Genomic DNA, 21,613 nt, shown 5'->3' with positions numbered 1-21,613 from the left:
AGGAACAGAACTAAAATGAGTGGAGTACCCGCTGAGCACTCTCAGACTGTTTACATAACTGTCTCACGCAGAACCAGCACACTGGTAACGGCAAAGTCTAATTATCAACCCCAATGAAGTACCAAGAACTTAAGTAATTTTGTTGAAAGCCACAAAAAGAGTGAAGCTGAGCGTCCAAGCCAGGTTTCTCTGTTTGTCAAATCAAACTTTCTTAACCACATAACCTTCTATTTTTCAAGCTCTAGTGCACATCATCAATCATTTGCTCATTTCAGAATTGGAGGTGAAAGGCTGTATCTCTACAGTGATCCACTGGCTCTTCAGAAACTGTTCAGTATTAGACTTTTCAGACAAGTGATCAGAAGGCTCATGCAATCAGGTTGCAAAATAAATGCAGAAAATGACAAAAGAGTATATTTTCTCACATAGACACTGGCTGGCTGGATTTGAGGGCTGTTGCTGTGGTCCTCAACATGCATTGAATCCCCAAATCCCAAGGTTGAAATAGAAACCCCCAGACAGAGAAGACAACGGCATCAAAGTACTGGAAAGATAATCAGAGGAAGAGACTTGCACATCAGAGGCATGGCCAGGTCTGACAGCACCCAAAGGAATGAGCCTTTGGCCCAAAATTTCCTCCAGCTGGTTTACAAGATGATGTTAATTCTGATGTTGAAATATTCACCTATTCATTCCTGCATTTATTCTGTGGGGCTTCCTATTGAAGAACTTCCAGTCACTTGGAACAGACTGGGAACATTTCTCCCAGGTTGGAACTGGGCGACCACTTAGGAAAGTCATGAGGTGTGGACACAGGATGGGTAAGTTTGGTTGGAGGCAAAGAGGCGGGCTGGGGGGACTGAGGACACGGCAGGCCAGTGGCCCTGGGGCGGGGGGCCAGTCTACTAGGGGAAGTAGTATCATGATACAATCTATGGGAGAGGCTTTGCAGAGAACAACCAAGAAGACAGTGCTTCTGGTTTGGCTTTAACTAGAAACTGAGAGCATTAAATGTCCAGGTAGGATCAGACCCTGCCTGAGCCTCTCCAGGAGCTTCCAATGCAGTGAGAATCAAACGCCAGCTCCTTGACACAGCTTGTGCCATGCGCTGGTGGCCAAATCTCTGAAATCCCACACCCCCTTCTGCACTCACCTTGCCTTCCTCTGCTCCAGCTTTATCGGCTCCTTTGTGTTCAAACAAAAGGCACTCGTGCCTCCTGCGGGCATTGCACCACATTCTCCCTCCCTGGAATCCTCTCCCAATGGCCTCTACATGCCCGGCTCCTTCTCAGCACTTGGACTTTTGTGTAAATGTCTCCTCCTCATAGAGGCCCACTCCTCATCACACCAACCAAAATAATTTACCCTTAGCAGTCTCCTCTGTGTAGCTTTCAAAACAGTTATCACAGTGTGGTATCCTCTTGATATTGATTTATTCACCTGTGTATTGTCTGGACTTTTCCACCAGAAAAAGAAAAAATGCCCCTGAAAGCCAGGCTCTTACTCATCTTAGTGTACTTGGCAGGCAAGAACAATCATAGCAATACTTACATAACCTTCATTATGAGCCAGATACTGTTTTTAGTGCTTTACGTATATTAATTCACTGAATCCTTTGGGGAGGAATTATTGCTCTCACCATCTTCCAGATATGAAGCCACAGTGCAGAGAGGTTCAGTAACTTTCCCAAAGTCACACAGCTAGGAGGACAAGAACTGGGAATCTAAAGAAGCTGACTCCCGAGTGGAAACTCTAACTGCTCTGCTCTCCTGCTTCTATGTGTTTGAGGGAGGACGGGAGATTTCCTGGAAGGAGACACAAAGGCTATGGGGGGGGGGGGTCTCATATCAGCCTGCCTGTGCCCAGCTCTCCTCATCTGTGCTTCCCTCTGTGCCCTCTGTTCTGAGGATCCCACATACCAGAAGAAGAAGACGTGGTGGGACCAAGCTGCTGTTTCAGGGGAGGGAATGGGTTGGCTCAGTGTCATCCTCAGAGGCTCAGCTGTGTCTTCCACATCTTTGTGGGATGCCTAGCACAGTGTCTGACATATAAGAGACTTTGAAAGGAAGAGAGAGGAAAGTTTCCACACTGGGAAGGGTGAGGAGGGCTTTCCTGGCAGAGAGAAAAGCACAGGCGAGTGTTTGAGCTTATGAGCAGGGATGGAGCAGGCAGGGAAAGCTGTGGGCTACAGATCAGGGGACTGCAGAGTGGGAGGAGAAGAGGCTGGAGAGAGAGGCTGGAGGGTAACAAGAGCTCTGAATGCCCAGCGAGGAGTTCAGGCTCCTCCCCACTGCTGATTGTTTTCATTTTACTGAGGTGTAACTTACATATACCAATTGTAAGTTACACCTCAATAAAATGAAAACAATCAAGTATACAGTTGATGTCTTTTGACAAAATGTACACATTCACTTAACCCACACCACAATTATGATAATTAACATTTCTATCACCCCAAAAAGTCTGCTTATCACTAAAAGTTTTATCCAACAGAGTGATATGGATTGGTGTTTCAGAAGGATGATTCTGCAGATGGTGTGAAGAGGGGGTGGGTAAAGGAGGGGTGGGAAGTGATGTCTTCAGTCATGGAGCAAGATAAATCCACCAGCAGCCACATGGAACATTGTTAATTCGCAGACTTTGTCAAAATGCCAAAAGGAAAACAGCACAAAACAGCAAAACTGGTCTGCGTGGGCTAGGCATAGGGGATTTTGTGAGAGCAAGAGATTGCTGCCGATCAATAAAACCACAGCAATCCATACTAATCATGAGGAGAGATGATGGCCATTTTCGCTGGATCTGTGTGTTTTATGACTCTAGGCACGGTCTCTGAGACCCATTCCAACCAACCTCTCTGAGAAAATTAGCTGCCAACATGACACACGACCCAGACCAACAGACCAGGAGAGCATAAAGTGTCTGACGTCCACTGCAGTCTATTGCACTAAGTGAGGCTGTCACCAGAGCCACTGCAGCAGCAGAGAGGCAGCCTGGCCCAGCCAGTCAAGACACATGTGCCACCAACTCACAATACCAAATACCCAAACTCTTTGTGCTCAGAAATAGTTCATCAGTCTTGGGAAGTACTTACTGTATGTTTTACATGAATCAACTGATTTAACAATCTTAACAACCCTATTAGGTGAGCAGTATTCATAACTCCATTTTAGAGATGAGGACGCAGAGGCGCAGAGAGGGCTAGCCACTTGCCTAAGATCACACAGCAGAGCATATTTCAGAGCCCAGTTTCAGAAACCCTGACAGCATGACCCCGTGCTTCCCTGCCTTTTCCACAGCATAATAGTTAAGAACACAGGTTTCAGAGCCACACTGATTGAGATCCACATTCTGGTTCTGCCACTAACCAGCTGTGTGACGTCAGACTTCATCTCTCTGAGCCATAGTTTCCTCATCTGCAGAATGGACAGAGCTGCTGTGAAGACTTAAGTGTGTAAAGGCACCTGGCGCAGAGTGAGTCCACAATGAAGACGGGATGTAACAATATTTATTTGGGAGCTCACAAACCCTGTTTATTCCAAGATATTTAAACTTCACAGTCAGCCACCTAAAAGAAAAACCTAAACACAAATTGACTTTTGTTGATTTAATTCAAAGCTTATTATTCCATTAGATCAGGAAAAATTTCCCTAGAAGCATTTGTCCATTTGAAAAATATTAAGTACTTGCCTAGTGCCAAGCACTGTTCCAGTTTCTGAAGTTACAATGGTGAACCTAAGAGGAAAATCACTGACCTCAGGGCAGGGATAATCAGATATTTTTAATGTATTTTAAAACCAAGTGTGTATAACGTTCTTTTTGATTTTAAACATCTAACAAATCAGGCCGGGCATGGTGGCTCATGCCTGTAATCCCAGCATTTTGGGAGGCTGAGGTGGGCGGATCACCTGAGGTTAGGAGTTCAAGACCTGCCTGCCCAACACAGTGAAACCCCATCTCTCCTAAAAATACAAAAATTATATAGGTATGGTGGCACACGCCTATAGTCGCAGCTATTCGGGAGGCTGAGGCAGGGGAATTTGCTTGAACCTGGGAGGCAGAGGTCGCAGTGAGCCAAGATCACGCCACTGCACTCCATCTCCAAAAAAAAAAGAAAGAAAAAATCCAACAAATCAGCTACATCTCTCTAATAAGGCTGCAGAGGTAATTTAAAAATTTAATGTATCTTTGTCTTTTGACTGGAATTATGCCAACCCATGGACTGACACTGTAGTCTCATAAGAAATCTACTTAATTAAAAAATTTTGGTGGTCAAAGTCTTTGAAAATACAGGTCTACAAAGAGAAACTAAGTAACAGTAATTTTAAAAATTGTTTTAAACCTTTGATGATTAAAAACAAGCAAAAAATAAAAACCCTGGGCTAAAATAAATCATTGGATGATGTCTGAGGCCCCTTCAACAATCAGAAAGTAATTGATTCTCTTTGGTCAATTTTAAACATTTCTATTGCAGTCTTATTTGCTCTACTGATTTTCCCAATGAAAACAACAGGCACATGAGGCAAGGAAAAAATTCCAGGCTGGTAAATGAATGTCTGACTGGTTCTTTCTCATATCTCAGCTCAACTGGGATCTCTTTCAAGAATCGCCTGTAACCATCCTAGCTAAAGCAGCCCCATACCCTTCTGCCTCTACCCATCACCCTATTTCATTTCTCTGTGTCACTTATCACCACCTGAAATCATTTCGTTCATTGATCAGTTACTTGGTTTTTGGCTGACTCACACATTAGAATGTAAGCTCCATGGGCTAGGGTCTCGTCTGCTTTTTCCCACAGCATCACTAGCAGCCAGAATGCTGCCTGGTGCACATACTTGTTGAGGGAGTACATGAATAGCAAAAATGGTGTATTCCTGTGAAAGGGCCTCCTAGCTCAGCTGCAGTTAGGAAGGAGAAGCAGGTACATATTACTAAGTTCTGCTTAAGTAGCCTATAAAACAGGGTAGGGGGTGGGGGCCATATTTTATTCATTCATTCACTGGACAGATGTTTATTGAGCATCTACTACAGACCAAGTACTGGATCCAGTGCTGGCTACATACAAGAGAGTGAAATAGACCTAGCGGCTTCTTAAAGAAGACATTATTGCATAAGCCCAGGACCAGAAGTTCTGCAAAGCATACACTGATGAGGCTACTTCAGAGATACATAATGTATCTAAAACTCTTAGCATGGTCCCTGGAGCATAGTAAGCACCCAGTACCTGATGATGAGGAGGAGGAGGAGGAATACAATGAGATGGTGATTACTACTACTTCATATGCAGAAAAACAAAGTAACTTCTTCATCATCAAGTGTAACCTCAGACACCGCATGAGTAATAAATATCTACAAAGGTCATTAAAAAAATATAAATCATCTGCCCCCAGACTAACTAGGGGAATTCGCTGTAGGTTCTCTCTGCAGATGAGAAGAATCACCGTGGGCAAGACTGATGATGTGCTTCACCAAAAGCTGCATCCCTGCCATCATTTATATTATTAATAAGGTACCTGGGCCTTCTGGTTCTGAAAGAGACAGAATGATTACACTCTATTCTTTCTCCCCTACTGATTATAACTAAAATCTCTGGGCAACTTAGATAAAGCAACCGTATGTGAGGATTCTAAAAAGTAAATAATAGCAGGCATGCTGGAGCGGAAAATTAAAACTCAAAGAACCACCAATACAGCAGTGAGTTTCCTGGTTTTTTTTTTTTCAAATCTCCCAGCTTAGACTCTAGGGTGGCTCAAATCACAGAACTGCACAGCAGGCACAAATGGAAAAATCCCCAAGAGAAACTTCCTTTTTCTAGCCAGAAGACTGGGAAGGGGGACCCTTGTAGAACATAGAACATGGGACGTTTCCCCTTTTTCCCGCTTATTCCTCTGCTGGCCCTGTCCCAAGGCAAGTCCCAGGCAAGAACCAGCACTCCCACAGCAGCTGCAGGAATACTGGCCATAAGGCACCCACAACTCTGAGAAAATCCCACTCGCTGACCAGAAAAATTGGTCTCTTTGGTCTGAAGAGTGTGGGAGAAACTTTTTTCTTTCTCTTCCCCACCCCCAGCCTTCACTCGTGTCTCACCATTTTTCCCCAAGGTAGACCCATTCACAAAAAGTGTGGAACTGTGCAGGAAGGCTAAACTTCAGATTTCTCCCAGAAAACCAAGACAAAGGGACTCTGGGAGCCAGAGACTATGAAGGCAATCACAAATTGAAAGGGATGGCAAAACTATCTTCTAAATCTGAGTATGAAATCCTAGTTCATGCCTAAGCTGTGCACATACAGAATCAACTCAAAGCAGTATAGCAAAACCTCTGAGAACTGAACTATAGTAGAGACCATCCCCCAGATTCTGGACTGACCCCAAGTGGCACATCTGGAGATGAAACCAAATCATACCACAAAGGCTGTGAAAACTAAATTGACATCAGATCCAGAGCCTACAGGAGGTAGGTCAGCCCTTGCCATCTGAACACTAAGTTGATTACCCACTTGCCAAAAAATAATAATAGTAATAAATCAACATTCTTCATAGGATTTTAACAGAACTAGATTCTTGTAACATAATATTTAAAATCTACAGAATGCAATTTGTGGTAAGATCAATAATAACCCCTGCAAAGATATCTAATTCTTTTTTTTTTTTTTTTTTTTTTTTTTTGAGACGGAGTTTCACTCATGTTACCCAGGCTGGAGTGCAATGGCGTGATCTCGGCTCACCTTAACCTCCGCCTCCTGGGTTCAGGCAATTCTCCTGCCTCAGCCTCCTGAGTAGCTGGGATTACAGGCACGCGCCACCAGGCCCAGCTGATTTTTTGTAGTTTTAGTAGAGACGGGGTTTCACCGTGTTGACCAGGATGGTCTCGATCTCTTGACTTCGTGATCCACCTGCCTCGGCCTCCCAAAGTGCTGGGATTACAGGCGTGAGCCACCGCGCCCGGCCGATATCTAATTCTTAATCCCCAGAACCCAAGAGTATGTTACCCTGCATGGTAAAAGGGACTTTGCAAATGTGATGAAGTTAAGGCTCTTGAGATGGGGAGATTTCCTGGATTGCCTAAGTGGGCTCAAGGTAATCACAGGGTGCTTCTATAAGAGCAGCAGGAGGATCAGAATCAGACAAAAGGGGAATATGACGACAATATCAGAGGGTGAAGTGATGTGTTTTGCAGATGGAGAAAGGGGCCACAAGAACAGAAATGCAGGCACCTCTAAAGATGGAAAAGGCAAGAAATGTATTCTACCTTAAAGCCTCCAGAAGAAATGCAGCTCTGCCAACATCTTAATTTTAGATTTCTGATCACCAAAACTATAAGAATAAGTTTCTTTTAAACCAAGAGTTTGCGGTAATTTGTCAGTCTTTTTTCCTAAATTTGTTTAACTTTACTTTTGGAAGAACTGGTACCTTGACTTGGGCTATAAGCAGAAGAAAATGAGAGCCGACATAGATCTATGAAGCCGGATCACTTCCTCCCTCAGGTCTGTCTCCTACAGTGATGGCGGAGACCTTAAGGGCTCAAATATAGTCATTCTTCAGAATCCACGGAAGGCTGGTTCTAGGACCCCCTCCGTGGATACCAAAATCCACAGATGCTCAAGTACCTTACATTAAATGGTGTAATATTTGTATATAACATATGCACAGCCTGCCATATACTTTAAATCATCTGCATTACTTGTAATACCTAATACAATGTAAATGCTATGTAAATCATTGTTATACTGTATTGTTTAGGGAGTAATGACAAGAAAAAAAGCCTGTACACCCAGGCTGGAGTGCAATGATGCGATCTCAGCTCACTGCAACCTCCGCCTCTTGGGTTCAAGTGATTCTCCAGCCTTAGCCTCCCAAGTAGCTGGGATTACAGGTGCATGCCACCATGTCTGATATATTTTCAGTACAGATGGGGTTTCACCATGTTGGCCAGGCTGGTCTCAAACTCCTGACCTCAGGTAATCCACCCACCTCTCCCTCCCAAAGTGCTAGGATTACAGGTGTGAGCTCCTGCATCCGACCTAAAATAATATTTTTGATCCATGGTTGCTAGAATCCACAGATGCAGAAGCCAAAGACATGAGAGGCTGACTGTACTAAAAAACACAAACAGATAAGCACCCATAATTTTGTAATTTTTTAAAAAGTAAAAACGCAAAGAAAAAGTTTGAGTCCCCTCTGTCCCATCCAATCCCAATCGCAGAAATACCCACTTTTAACAGCATGCCCTCGAATGGTCTTACATGGCTCTCCACTGGCCAGCCTCATCCATATTAATATCGATATACCTGTGTGTGTGTAAACATACTCATCTACATTGCTACCCCTATATAAATATAAAATGTTTTAATGGAGTCATGTTCAATCTTTTGATCTATGAATAGCTTTTTCATTTGTGTTATATCATTATGATAGGCAGAATTCTAAGATGGCCTTCAGTATTCCTAGACCCTAGTGTATATATTCTTCCTCCCACTTATTCAGTCAAACATGAATCTAGGTGTTAATGGAAAGAAATTCTGCAGATATGGTTAAGGTCCCAAATAAGTTCCACTAAAAATAGGGAGACAATCACACAAACTCTTTAAATTTGGGTCTAGAGATCAAAGGCAAAGGAAGTCACAGATTCACACTCTAGAAGGATTTGACACACTATTCTGGCTTAAAGATAAAGGTAGACATGTGACTAGGAATACAGGTGGCCTCCAGGAGCTGAAGGCAGTCCCTAGTTGACAACCCACAAAGAAACAGGAACTCCATCCTCCAACCACAAGGAACTCAATTCTGCCAACATGAAGAATGAGATTGGAAGCTGATTTTTCCCTCAGAGCTTCCGGATAAGAACTCAGTCCTACTGATACTTTGCTTTTAGCTTGGTGATGCCCTGAGCAGAGAACCCAGTCCACGCCATGCCAGACATCTGAGCTACAGCGACAGAGGCTAATGATTAGGTGTTGTTTCTAAATTTGTGGTAATATGTTACACAAGAATAAAAAGCTAATACAATAATATACAGCTTTCCAAGCCAATGAAAACAAGTGTTCCTACTTCTTTTGCATAATATTATATTAATGTAGCAAAATATATTCAAACATATTCTTTATAGAAATTCACCTGGCTCCTATTTCTTGTTATTGTCAAACAACCCATCAGTAAGCATCCTTATGCATTTGTCTTACTGTATCTGTGTTACTATTTTCTGGAAGAAAGATTGCTAGAAGAGCCATTATTTTACTAAGGGCATACACATTTTTTCTTTTTAATGGCTATCATTACCCAGTCAATCTCCAAAAAGGCTGAATTGATTTATACTCCCCTAAACAGAGTGCTCATTTCCTCATGCCTCCACAGCATGTATTATCAAATGTTAGAAATTGTGCCCAAAAAGGGTAATTCATTGTTTAAGTTTTCATTTCTATGGCTACCTAAGAAAATGTTTGCATTCTACTGTTCATTTGTGTTGTCATGTGCGGATACCCTGGCTAATTTGAGATTAGATTGTTGGCCTCCTGTAATTTTTCTGAGGTTTTGCATAATAGAAAGATTCACTCTTTGTTTTTGTTTTTTCTTTGAGACGGAGTCTTGCTCTGTCGCCAGGCTGGACGGAGTGCAGTGGTGCGATCTCGGCTCACTGCAACCTCCGCCTCCTGGGTTCAAGCGATTCTTCCACCTCAGCCTCCCGAGTAGGTAGGACTACAAGCACGTGCCACCACACCCGGCTAATTTTTGTATTTTTAGTAGAGACGGGGTTTCATCATGGCGAGAATGGTCTCGATCTCTTGACCTCGTGATCCGCCCACCTCGGCCTCCCAAAGTGCTGGGATTACAGGCGTGAGCCACCGCACCCGGCCCACTCTTTATCTTTTATAAATGATGCAAATACTTTTGTGGGAGGCACACAGAGTACTTTGAAGTCTATGCAGGGGACAAAGTAGACAGGACCCCGGTGGTGGAAGACACCGAATGCCAGACTAACACACTTGTTCTTTGTTCTATAGGCAGAGCAGAGAAAAGAGGATGGATCTTGATCTAGATTCTAGGTTCAAATCCCGGCTCTGCCACTTCACTCTATGACCTGGTACAAGTTAATTAACCTCCCTGTGCCTCAGTTCTACCCTCCCTCTCTATAACAGGGATGATAATGGCATCTGCATCACAGTGTTGTTTTGAGAAATAAATGACTTAGAATGTGCAAAGAGCTTAGAACAGTGCCTAACATATTGTAAGCAGCAAAAGCATTTATTATTTTTTATTGAGAGAGAATCACAAAGAAGGCTATGCTTTAAGACTGTTACTCTAGCCAAAATTACCCTACAGCCAGGAAAAAATGAGAAAAATGTTAACATTTCCTCTTGTGGGGGCTGGGCGGGTAGAGAAGAGAAGGAAAAAGAACAAAGCAGTTGTGTCTCCCACAGGGTTCTGAACCCATCCTTCTGTGATCTAGGACACCTCCTTTGATTTCATGCCTTTTTCTTGGGGCATCGCAGAGATTATCTAAGACAGAAACCATTCCTTCTCTGTGCACCTCAAGTGACTTGACTCCCAATAACTCCATGACATGCTTCCCAGAAGAGTCTGCGGACTTTGACAGGGGTAGAAATGGGAAAAGGTAAAAATCCTTCCCAAATCCTACTCTGCATTTCCTAGCTCAGCTCTCCCCTCTTTAATCTGCTCCCATGGTTTAGTGTTTGATATGCACAGAGCCTTAACCATTCTCTGACGAACTTAGCCTACAACTGGGAGTCAGATGCAGCTATAGAGAGCCCGGGGCAGCAAGCGATGAGCTTATGCCTACACACCTGCTTATCTGAGGCTTTACTTTCTGAAATTATCATCTGTCCCAATGCTTCATGTAAAAACAAAAATTGCAATTAGCAGCCCACATAAAGGAGGTAGGTTGTTCTCCATGTGGTTCATAAGCCAGAGAAGTTTTTGCCTGAAAACAATGGGTTGCAAAGATAAGGCGCCCTGGAGGTTTTCCAGAAAGTGCTTGAGGCAGGTGATGTGGAGTTCCTCTGGGGATTTTGGTTTTCACTCTGAATTGATAGAAAATCGTTTGTCTGACTTTGTTTTCAACTACAGATTTCCAGAAAGGGATGAATGCTTGAGCCTGTATGTTTAAGCCAGGCCAATGGCCATTGAGGCTGACAGCCTAGAGCTATGAGCACAGGTCTCTCCTGCACAGCTTCCCATCACTAACCTGCTCTCAGGAGCTGGACTTTCTCCCATTTCCGCACCCTTGGCTTCAGGTCCTGATTCCCACCTGCCATTTTGCTTAAGGCTAGAGCTTGATTTTTCTGAGCTTTCACTCATCTGTTGCTTAAAATGTTTTCAGTGAGCTGAGTCACACCCCTCTGACACTGGAATTCACCAAATCTCTTCCTAGCCTTTCTGAGGGGCACATGTTCAGCAGGTGGCCCAACACAAGATAACCCACCTCTAAGGAGTCCGTAGAGTCACCCTGGGCCTCTTGTCCCACTCTAGAGAAGGAAGAAAAGAAAGCTATCTATATCCTTTTTTTTTTTTTACAATTTGGCAGAGAGAATGCAAGCTGACTGAGGCATTTCTTTTCCTAAGTGTCTACTCTCAAGTCCTTGGGCCTTGAAGTCAAGTCCCTCTGAGACATTTCTCCCGAGCCCCAGCCTGCAGTGACCTGGAAGCCCCTCTGACATGAACATAAAATACCTTTCCATTCCTTGTTTTTGGCTTCACCTTCTTGCTTCTCTCTAACTAAACCCCTCTGCCTGAAATTTATTTCTATATCAGCCCACCAGAATATCAGTATCTGGGCCCATGATTTCTAGGAAAGGGAGAATATGGTGTGGAGAGTTACAGTAAATGTGAATCTACAGAGGGGCCACATGGGTTCCAGGGAGTCTTACAACGCATGACGTTCCAATGAGTCCAGATGACTATCTATCTTAATGGTCTGGAACAATGCCCACCCACAAAGATCAAAAACCTGAGACCTGATCCTTCCAGTTTTGTCGAATGGCCCAGATTATTTTAAGCTCCCTCTTTAGATGAAATGCAATTTGATTGACCAGGTTTTGTTTTTTCTTTCTTTTCATAAAGGCTATTGTGAGGGAGTAGAGCATTCTCCGGCAACAAGCAGCAGAGGGAGAGATCAGTCCCCAGCCCTGACCCTTGGGTCTCTGGTAAAACACTCAGTCATGAGACATGAGACCTGCGGCCACATGCCCTGATACATGGACTAGGGCAGAAAGTCCTTTCCCGTATCCTGGGGTCCAGAGCAGGCCAAGGAGAAAATCTATACAAGGAATGCTGGTTTCCTGCCCTAGGATCTAGATAAACATTGAATAACTTAATCTGCCCTTTAAGCAAGAAATGTTTCTAAAACCACAAGCTGGTGACCAGGCAGAGAAAATGGCTGAGCTGGGAAAGAACTGGTGTGTCAGTACCATGTCCATCTGCACTTAGGACTCACTGGCATAGGATCCTGAGACACAAGTGGTCTGCTCTTGACTCTGCAAAAAAAGGATTCCATTCTTTACACCTTCTTCCTGCCCCGCAGGTTCCCCCCCTACTTTAACCACGCCCTTCCCTTTCCCCATTTTGCTCCTGGGCTCCTGCCTACTCTTTTCTATGGCTTCTCTGGGACAGTGAAAGGTAGAGCTGGAGGGAGAGTGGTCCATGAGTGGGAAGAATCAGAGTCCCAGAGATGGGGCCAGAAGCAGTACTTTGGGATATTCAGGCATTTGAGGAAAGGAACTCATCCATAACAAAACATCAGCAATAGGTACAGAAAGGCAGAGACCTCACTCCACTTTTTACCCTCGTCCTGCTCACTGGCACTTTCCCAAGGACTCACGCTCTTGGGTACGGCAAACCTGGGTGGCTGAACACAACAGAAATATATTCTCCCACATTTCTGGAGCCCAGAAGCCAAAATCAAGCTGTCAGCAGGGCCACCTCCCTCCAAATGAACTATCTTACCTTGCCTCTTCCTAGCTTCTGCTGGCTGCAGACAGCCCATACCTTACAACTTCATTGCTCCAATCTCTACTTCTGTCATCACGAGACCATCGTCCCTCTGTGTGTGTCTCTGTATTCAAATTTTCCTTTTCTTATAAGAACACCAGTCACTGGAATAGGGCCCACTCTAATCCACCATGACCTCAAATTAACTTGACTACATCTGCAAAAACCCCATATCTAAATAAGGTCACATTCATCCCAAAGCAGGAGGATACAGACAGATGCTGAGACCAATTCCTGACACTACACAGCCAAGTGGGGTCTGGGTTTCTGCCTGTCCTCCGTCCCTCCCTTCTCCTTACACACTCTGCCTATCCAATACTCAATTTCTCTTACTTAATCTTAGTATCTCCTGGACCCCTGACCCTAAGCCTTCCTGGCCAACCATGTTTCTGCGCTACCATGTCTAGTGCCTGGCACTGTATCCAGCACATTAAAGGCCTACAAAAAGATGAATGCATGACACACAAATAGTCTCTTGCCAGAGATGAGACCAGTGGCCCTAAACATAACTGTCTCTTGGGAGCTGAGGATTAGAGAAGCTGTGTCTCCCTTAATCAGGATGTCCCCCATGCACAGGAGACTAAGGGAAACCTCAGACGCACCTCAGCATAGCCTTGCCTACCTTTGCAGAGAGGCTGTGTCCTGACTTTTGGCTGATGTTCCGTTATTGTCCCTGCCCTTGCCCTGACATAGTTGTTTGACCCTTGTCTCCAGCCTGACTCTTACCACTTGCCACAATAGGAACTGACCCTCAGCAGTCAGCTTGACTTCCTCCTCCTGGTCAATTTGGATCCTTCGTGACCCAGATGTCACCTCTAAAACCCACCCAGGCACGAGCCCTTGGCAGGGGCATGACACAAGCTTATCTCAGCATCCCAGCTCAGAGCTGTGGAAAACTGTATGACAGACACCGTGCTAACAGGTTTCCATGAATCAGATCATTAAATCCTCAAAGCAATCATAAGAATTAATAACAATGACTATCCCCATGAAGGATAGGGAAACTGAGCCTTGGGGGAACTGAATGCCTGGCCCAGTGACACCCCCCACACCGTGGTGGCACCTGACTACATCCTGAGCCCGTGACTGTGCAGCCAGAGCTCCCAAAATGCAACGCTCATTTCCCAAGAGGGAATACAGGCTTGTTCACCAGAGATGGTGTGGGGTGGTGCAATAGTGAATCCTGGTGCTATAGTTCAAATGTGCATATCCCCCTACACGTCAATGGTGGAACTTAACCCCCACGGTGATAGTATGAAGAGGTGGCAATGAAGCAATTAAGTCATGAGGGTTCCACCCTTGAGAATGGGATTAATGTCCTTCTAAAAGAGGCCTCAGAGAGCTGCCTGATCCCTCCATCTCTTCTGCCATGTGAGGACACAGCATTCATCCCTTTAGCCCTTCTGCATGTGAGGGCAGAGTTCACCATTTCCATCACAAGAGAACCCAGCATCATCTTGGAAGGCACCAGCTTGGAAGCAGAGATTCCCTCTCCAGATACAAATCTACTGGCACCATAATCATGGACTTCTCAGCCTCCAGAACCGTGAGAAACAGATTTCTATTGTTCGTAAATTACCCAGTCACAGGTATTTTGTTATGAAAGCACAAAATGGAGTACGATACCTGGTATGGGTCTCCTCTTTTAACTCCTTTATCTTTCTGTCACGGAGAAAGTCTTTGTTGGTGTTGTGGGATGAAAGGAAGGTCAGAAAGGTGTTTCCTTTCCGACCTTTGCTAGTATCTTCCTCACCCCACATCCCCGTTTTTAAAGGCAAGACAAGCCTCAATCTTACACAATTTGACAAGCAATAGATGATAAAAAGAAGTGATACCAGTCATCATTTGATTTCTTTTCTATGGTTACTTTGAATATATGCAAGCAATACTGTTTTCCCATATGGTAGTGATTAAAGGCTTTACTTTGTAATGCATCTATTTAAGCACAATATATAAATCCACTTCTTAAAAATTAAGAATAAAGAATCAAGAATGGGCTGCCCTTGGGGAAAGAGGATCTAGGATCCCGTTGGTGCAGCTTATGTCTGGTCCCTACGTGTACAGTTCTTAAATTATTCTTTTTATTTTAAAAAGTTATTCTTTAAATAGATAATAGAGGCATATGGCTTGAAAGGAAAACTCAAAAGGCACAAAAGGATTTGTCTCATTTTAAATTAAAAAATACTGTATCAGCATCAAATACTTACACATTTCTTTGATTGAACAACCAAAAAAAATAAGTAAATACTAGTACATGTTTTCTCATATGGAGAAAGATCAGGAAAGTGAAGCCCAAGAGACTCAAAGGTGGGAACAGTGCCCTGAGTTATGCCACTTCTCAAGCTGGGAAATACCAGCTGCGATATCAGCAAGGCTGGTGGCTCCCACCTGGCTCCCCCAAACACCATTAACCACGTGTGTTCATAGAAAATAGCTGCGAGTTCTCACAAGTTTTAGAAAAATCTATTCACAAGTTCTGGGAAAAACAAAGAGCACTGACTCATTCTCCCACAAAAAGCCTCAAAGTTTTTTAAAAAGTAAAAATTAACTCAGATTGACAAAATAAAAATTTGTCCTGACATTCATCAGGCTGGGATAACAGACATAGATAAAGCTAGTTCCAAAGCATACCAGGAAATGATATTTCTGCCAAGGACATGCTGCACATAATAACCTTCTTTGAGTAACTGCTGCTCTCTTGCATCCTGGAAAGGCTAGATCTCTAAAATCAGTGACTATCAGAAACTTCACTGTTGGAAACTGTATGAGTAAGAATGAACCATCTCACACTTGCCTGGAAGATCTAAGTCACTTTGACACAGAGAAGCATCCTTGATTTTCAGCCCAGATACAGAGCTTCAGATAAGAGGTTCCTGATGAAAATACTCACATTTATTTTAACTTTGTCATTTCCAAGGAAATGGGAGCCTGGGTTCAATTTACAGTCCAGACTCCTCTACACTGAGGACTGCTTTGCTTTTAAGCTATATTTTCATTTTCCCTAAATTTTAGCCTTCTTGAAAACTGTTGAATAATTATATCTTTGCCTGTGTTTGGTGAGATGCCCAACAGCTCTTTGGCATGCAGCCTCCATCACGAAAATGGATCAATAAATCCGAGTTTCTTGGGCTGTAGATTTGTCCTCAGTGACCTTAGGCTGATTAGGCTACAGTGGTTTACATTTAACTTTTATTATTCAGGCTTTTAGAGGCACTGTTTATCTTTTAAAATAAACAAACAAATCACAACTTGCTCCCTAGGGGTATTATAGCCAAATTATCAAGGTGCAGTTTATCTTTTCTATGGAAACCACCTGGTAATTTGACTCCCCTTTTCTGTGTAACCATTAATGACATGGTTTCTCTCTTTAGACGGTTGTGCTTTTGTTTTGTTTCAAATTAGGAGTTTTGGCCCTGATCCGATTTGTGAATAAACACACAGGCTGGAATGTGCACACGTGTGCTTAACTGTCAGTTTTCCATCTCAGCACCGGGCAGAGCTCCACCTTGACGGTGAGGAAGCTCCATTGCCGAAGCCCACAGGCTCGCACCTAAATCATCTTGACTGGAGATCACCTGGATGGAAAGGAACCCATGCCCCCTCCCAGGTTACATGTGTAAGGGGGGTTTCTTTCATTATAATCATGGGAGTCTCTTAGGCAAGGGGAGAAAAGTCTAGCCCAGGAGCAGAGGGGTGGGGGTGCAGAATTCAAAACTCCTTCCCCACAGAGCCATCTGTTCTCTTGTCTCTGCTTCCCAACAAGCATCTGCCTGCTCTCTGCTCACTACAAGCTCTGCTGCCCCCATAGCTAATGCTCAGACGTGATTTTGTGGCACGATTTGCCACAGTATGACTATTTCAATGTCTCGGAGCCTCATAACTAAATTCCTAGGACAGAAAATAGGATAGGATAGGATTGGTTTCCTTACAATTTGTGCCCCTCCCTCCCCCCAAAGCCGACACTGAGGCAGAAACATGGACAGCTGGTCTTCCCTCCAGCAGGAGCTAGGGATCAGGAACAAGTCCAAAGAAGAAGAGGGGCATTCACAAACAACTCCATGTGTGTATTAATTTCAATAACAGAAGGACAAAAGAGAGCCAAGTTTTATTTGCAACTTATGTTTTTCCAACACATATATTAGCAGCTATCTGAAAGTTAATAATTCAGGAGGAAATATCAATACCTCAAGAGTATGGTTCAGCCCAGCGTGAGCTGACTTGATCAGCTCAAGAACGTGACACCGAACGAACCCTACCAGCAGCTGTATAAACCTGACCAAAGAGCAATAGAGAGATAGACAGAAAGAGACAGAGAGAGAGGATGTCAAAGGGTCAGTGCTACATACTGCCATCAGAAGAACTTTCTGCCACGGCCCTGGAAGTGAGTCAGCACAAGAAGTGGCGTGTAATTATAACATTATTAATTTCTATGTCACATTGGAAAGGTCATATTCCTGGCAGGGAACCACCAAGTATCATGGAACAGGTACCAGTTTTATCATCAGGCTTCCCTATGTTTTATGCTGACATTTGCAGCTGGGTGACCTGGGCAAATCCTTCCGTGAGCCTGTTTTTTCATATGAGAACACCAGATAGCACCACTCTGGTCAAGAATGAATTTGAAAGCTACCTAAGACAATGGGATCTGCCCTCCCTTCAAGTGCCAAACCATGTCCAAGATGGAGAGACTAAAAGCGCAGCTCCCAGTGGTTCAGGCTATAAGGTCAACAGTTCAATCACTTAAGATTCTCCCTGCAAGATCCTCAGTCTTTCAGGGTTGTGCCCAGAGAAAATGTCCTAGGAGCACAGTTTCTCTTCTGAGATAAAGTCCTACAGGTCAAAACATCTGAGACTTAGAATCAATCACCAGCTTTACATTTTAAAAAAATCAAAAAGCATTTACTGAACATCCAAGTGCTTTACTATATCCTGTGTGGTGGACTGTGTCAGCTGGGGCAACTGATACCATCAGTGCCCACTTATATTCCCTCATCTTACTACTAAAGAACCACCTCTGGACTTCCGATGGCCAGAACCTGCGCTGCTTTGCCTAAGGCATCCTCAGGCCAAAGCCCATCTGCCAGTTCATGAGCAGGACGGAGTATCAGGGATTTCAATCCCCAGCAGCCCTCAACCAGTGATTGGTAAAAGTGAGATAGCACCCGTCTTTATATTTTACACTAGATCTTGAAGTCACTCCAACAGGATTATGAGCTGGTTGCCCATGGTGGTAGCCAAACTGACAAATGCCCTCTGTCCTGGTCAATGTGATTGGGCCATAGGGTGCCCAGACATTGGTTAAATATTATTCTGGATGTGTCTGTGATGATGTTTCTGGGTAAGATTAACATTTGAATTAGCGAACTGAGTAAAACAGAAGGTTCCCTCCCAACGTGGGTGGGATTTATCCAGTTCATTGAAGGCCTGAATACAACAAAGGTTAGGTAAGAAAGAATTCCTGATGGCGTGGTGGCTCAAGCCTGTAATCCCAGCACTTTGGGAGGCTGAGGCAGGCAGATCACGAGGTCAAGAAATCAAGACCACCCTGGCCAACACAGTGAAACCCTATGTGTACTAAAATACAAAATTAGCTGGGCATGGTGGCAGGCACCTGTAATCCCAGCTACTCAGGAGGCTAAGACAGGAGAATTGCTTGAACCCAGGAGGTGGAAGTTGCAGTGAGCCAAGATCGCGTGCTACTGCACTCCAATCTGGCGCCTGGCAACAGAGCAATACTCTGCCTCAAAAAAAAAAAGAAAGAAAGAAAGAATTTCCTCTCTCAGCCTGACTGCCTTTGAGCTGGGATGTCAGTCTTCTCCTGCCTTCAGATGTGGATTCAGACTGGAACTTACACCATCAGCCCTCCTGGGTTTCCAGCTTGCCAAATACAGATCTTGCATTTCTCTGCCTCCAAAATCATGTGAGTCAATTAGTTATAGTAAATCCCTTTATACATGTTTGTGTGTGTGTGTGTGTGTGTGTGTGTGTGTGTCAGAAGTATGCATATGTACAATATATATTATATGTGTGTATATTTCATATAAACGTTCCCTATTGACTGTGTTTCTTCAGGGAACCCAGGCTAATATACGTGGCTTCTCCTTTTCATCTCACTTTCTCACCACTTTACCAGGCTTTACTTCACACTCAAACAAACCAATTGCTTTTGAAGCCCTGTTTCAGGATCTGCTTCTTGGGGGGGCCCAGACTGACGTGGGCTAACCCAACAGCATGCCTCACTTCTTCTCACTTGCTGTCTTCCCACACTGAGGCTGGAAATCCAGTGTTTGCTTTTCCTGCTTCCTGTACTATGTGACCCAATCTTGGTCAATGATACATTATAAAAAGTCTCAGAGAGAAGAACTTCCGGCAGCGGCAGCTCCAGTGGCCAAGGCAAGATGGGTCAAAGTCAGAGTGGTGGTCATGGTCCTGGAGGTGGCAAGAAGGATGACAAGGACAAGAAAAAGAAATATGAACCTCCTGTACCAACTAGAGTGGGGAAAAAGAAGAAGAAAACAAAGGGACCAGATGCTGCCAGCAAATTGCCACTGGTGACACCTCACACTCAGTGCCGGCTAAAATTACTGAAATTAGAGAGAATTAAAGACTACCTTCTCATGGAGGAAGAATTCATTAGAAATCAGGAACAAATGCAACCATTAGAAGAAAAGCAAGAGGAGGAAAGATCAAAAGTGGATGATCTGAGGGGCACCCCGATGTCAGTAGGGACCTTGGAAGAGATCATCGATGACAATCATGCTATCGTGTCTACATCTGTGGGCTCAGAACACTACGTCAGCATTCTGTCATTTGTAGACAAGGATCTGCTGGAACCTGGCTGCTCAGTCCTGCTCAACCACAAGGTGCATGCCGTGATAGGGGTGCTGATGGATGACACGGATCCCCTGGTCACAGTGATGAAGGTGGAAAAGGCCCCCCAGGAGACCTATGCCGATATTGGGGGCCTGGACAACCAAATTCAGGAAATTAAGGAATCTGTGGAGCTTCCTCTCACCCACCCTGAATATTATGAAGAGATGGGTATAAAGCCTCCTAAGGGGGTCATTCTCTATGGTCCACCTGGCACAGGCAAAACCTTATTAGCCAAAGCAGTAGCAAACCAAACCTCAGCCACTTTCTTGAGAGTGGTTGGCTCTGAACTTACTCAGAAGTACCTAGGCGATGGGCCCAAACTCGTGCGGGAACTGTTTCGAGTTGCTGAAGAACATGCACCGTCCATCGTGTTTATTGATGAAATTGACGCCATTGGGACAAAAAGATACGACTCAAATTCTGGTGGTGAGAGAGAAATTCAGCGAACAATGTTGGAACTGTTGAACCAACTGGATGGATTTGATTCTAGGGGAGATGTGAAAGTTATCATGGCCACAAACCGAATAGAAACTTTGGATCCAGGGCCGGGCGCGGTGGCTCACGCCTGTAATCCCAGCACTTTGGGAGGCCGAGGCGGGTGGATCACGAGGTCAAGAGATCGAGACCATCCTGGTCAACATGGTGAAACCCCGTCTCTACTAAAAATACAAAAATTAGCTGGGCATGGTGGCGCGTGCCTGTAATCCCAGCTACTCAGGAGGCTGAGGCAGGAGAATTGCCTGAACCCAGGAGGCGGAGGTTGCGGTAAGCCGAGATCGCGCCATTGCACTCCGGCCTGGGTAACAAGAGCGAAACTCCGTCTCAATACATGATGACAAACTTAATTGTAACTTTGGATCCAGCACTTATCAGACCAGGCCGCATTGACAGGAAGATCGAGTTCCCCCTACCTGATGAAAAGACTAAGAAGCGCATCTTTCAGATTCACACAAGCAGGATGACGCTAGCTGATGATGTAACCCTGGACGACTTGATCATGGCTAAAGATGACCTCTCTGGTGCTGACATCAAGGCAATCTGTACAGAAGCTTGTCCGATGGCCTTAAGAGAACGTAGAATGAAAGTAACAAATGAAGACTTCAAAAAATCTAAAGAAAATGTTCTTTATAAGAAACAGGAAGGCACTCCTGAGGGGCTCTATCTCTAGTGAACCACAGCTGCCAGCAGGAAAATGGGAGATTTCTCCATCCCTGAAAGGGATGAGGTTGGGGTAACGGAATCCCTGTTCCCATTGGTTTTTATTAGCAAAACATCCTGTGTCTTTTGGAGTACGATGTGTAAGTGCTCATTGGGTGGCCTTCGTCTGTCAGTCACCGTGCAGCAGTCTGCTTCTCAATAAAGCGTGCTCTTTCACAAAAAAAAAAAAAAAAAAAAAAGTCTCAGAGAGGCAGAGGGGCCCTAAAATGAAATTTCATTTCTTATTATAAGGGAACAGGCCAGATGCAGTGTCTCATGTCTGTAATCCAGCACTTTGGGAGGCCAAGACAGGCAGATCACAAGGTCAGGAGTTCGAGACCAGCCTGGCCAACATGGTGAAACCCTGTCTCTACTAAAAATACAAAAATTAGCCGGGTGTGGTGGTACACACTTGTAATCCTAGCTACTCGGGAGGCTGAGGCAGGAGAATCACTTGAATCCAGGAGGCAGAGGTTGCAGTGAGCTGAGATCATACCACTGCACTCCAGCCTGAGTGACAGAGTGAGACTCCATCTCAAAAAT

General features: G+C 44.4%; 2 protein-coding genes across 6 annotated transcripts in view; one reads left to right on the top strand and one right to left on the bottom strand.

Annotated features, from left to right (window-relative positions):
* SV2B (synaptic vesicle glycoprotein 2B) overlaps window positions 1-21,613 on the bottom strand; it is a 188,519-nt gene that overhangs the window by 118,385 nt on the left and 48,521 nt on the right. The gene's annotated exons all lie outside the window — the stretch shown is intronic.
* On the top strand, window positions 19,360-21,270 carry LOC116533151 (26S proteasome regulatory subunit 4-like). Its single transcript, XM_032252772.1, has 2 exons — window positions 19,360-20,416; window positions 20,737-21,270. The coding sequence occupies exons 1-2, from the start codon at window positions 19,399-19,401 to the stop codon at window positions 21,039-21,041; spliced, it is 1,323 nt and encodes a 440-aa protein (XP_032108663.1). The 5' UTR covers window positions 19,360-19,398; the 3' UTR covers window positions 21,042-21,270.

The sequence above is a fragment of the Sapajus apella genome, unplaced genomic scaffold (genome assembly GCF_009761245.1).
Source record: "Sapajus apella isolate SASKATOON/1434 unplaced genomic scaffold, GSC_monkey_1.0 scaffold80, whole genome shotgun sequence".
Classification (NCBI taxonomy): Eukaryota; Metazoa; Chordata; class Mammalia; order Primates; family Cebidae; genus Sapajus; species Sapajus apella.
The sequence above is the reverse complement of the archived record's forward strand: the minus strand, read 5'-3'. Positions and strand labels throughout refer to the sequence as shown.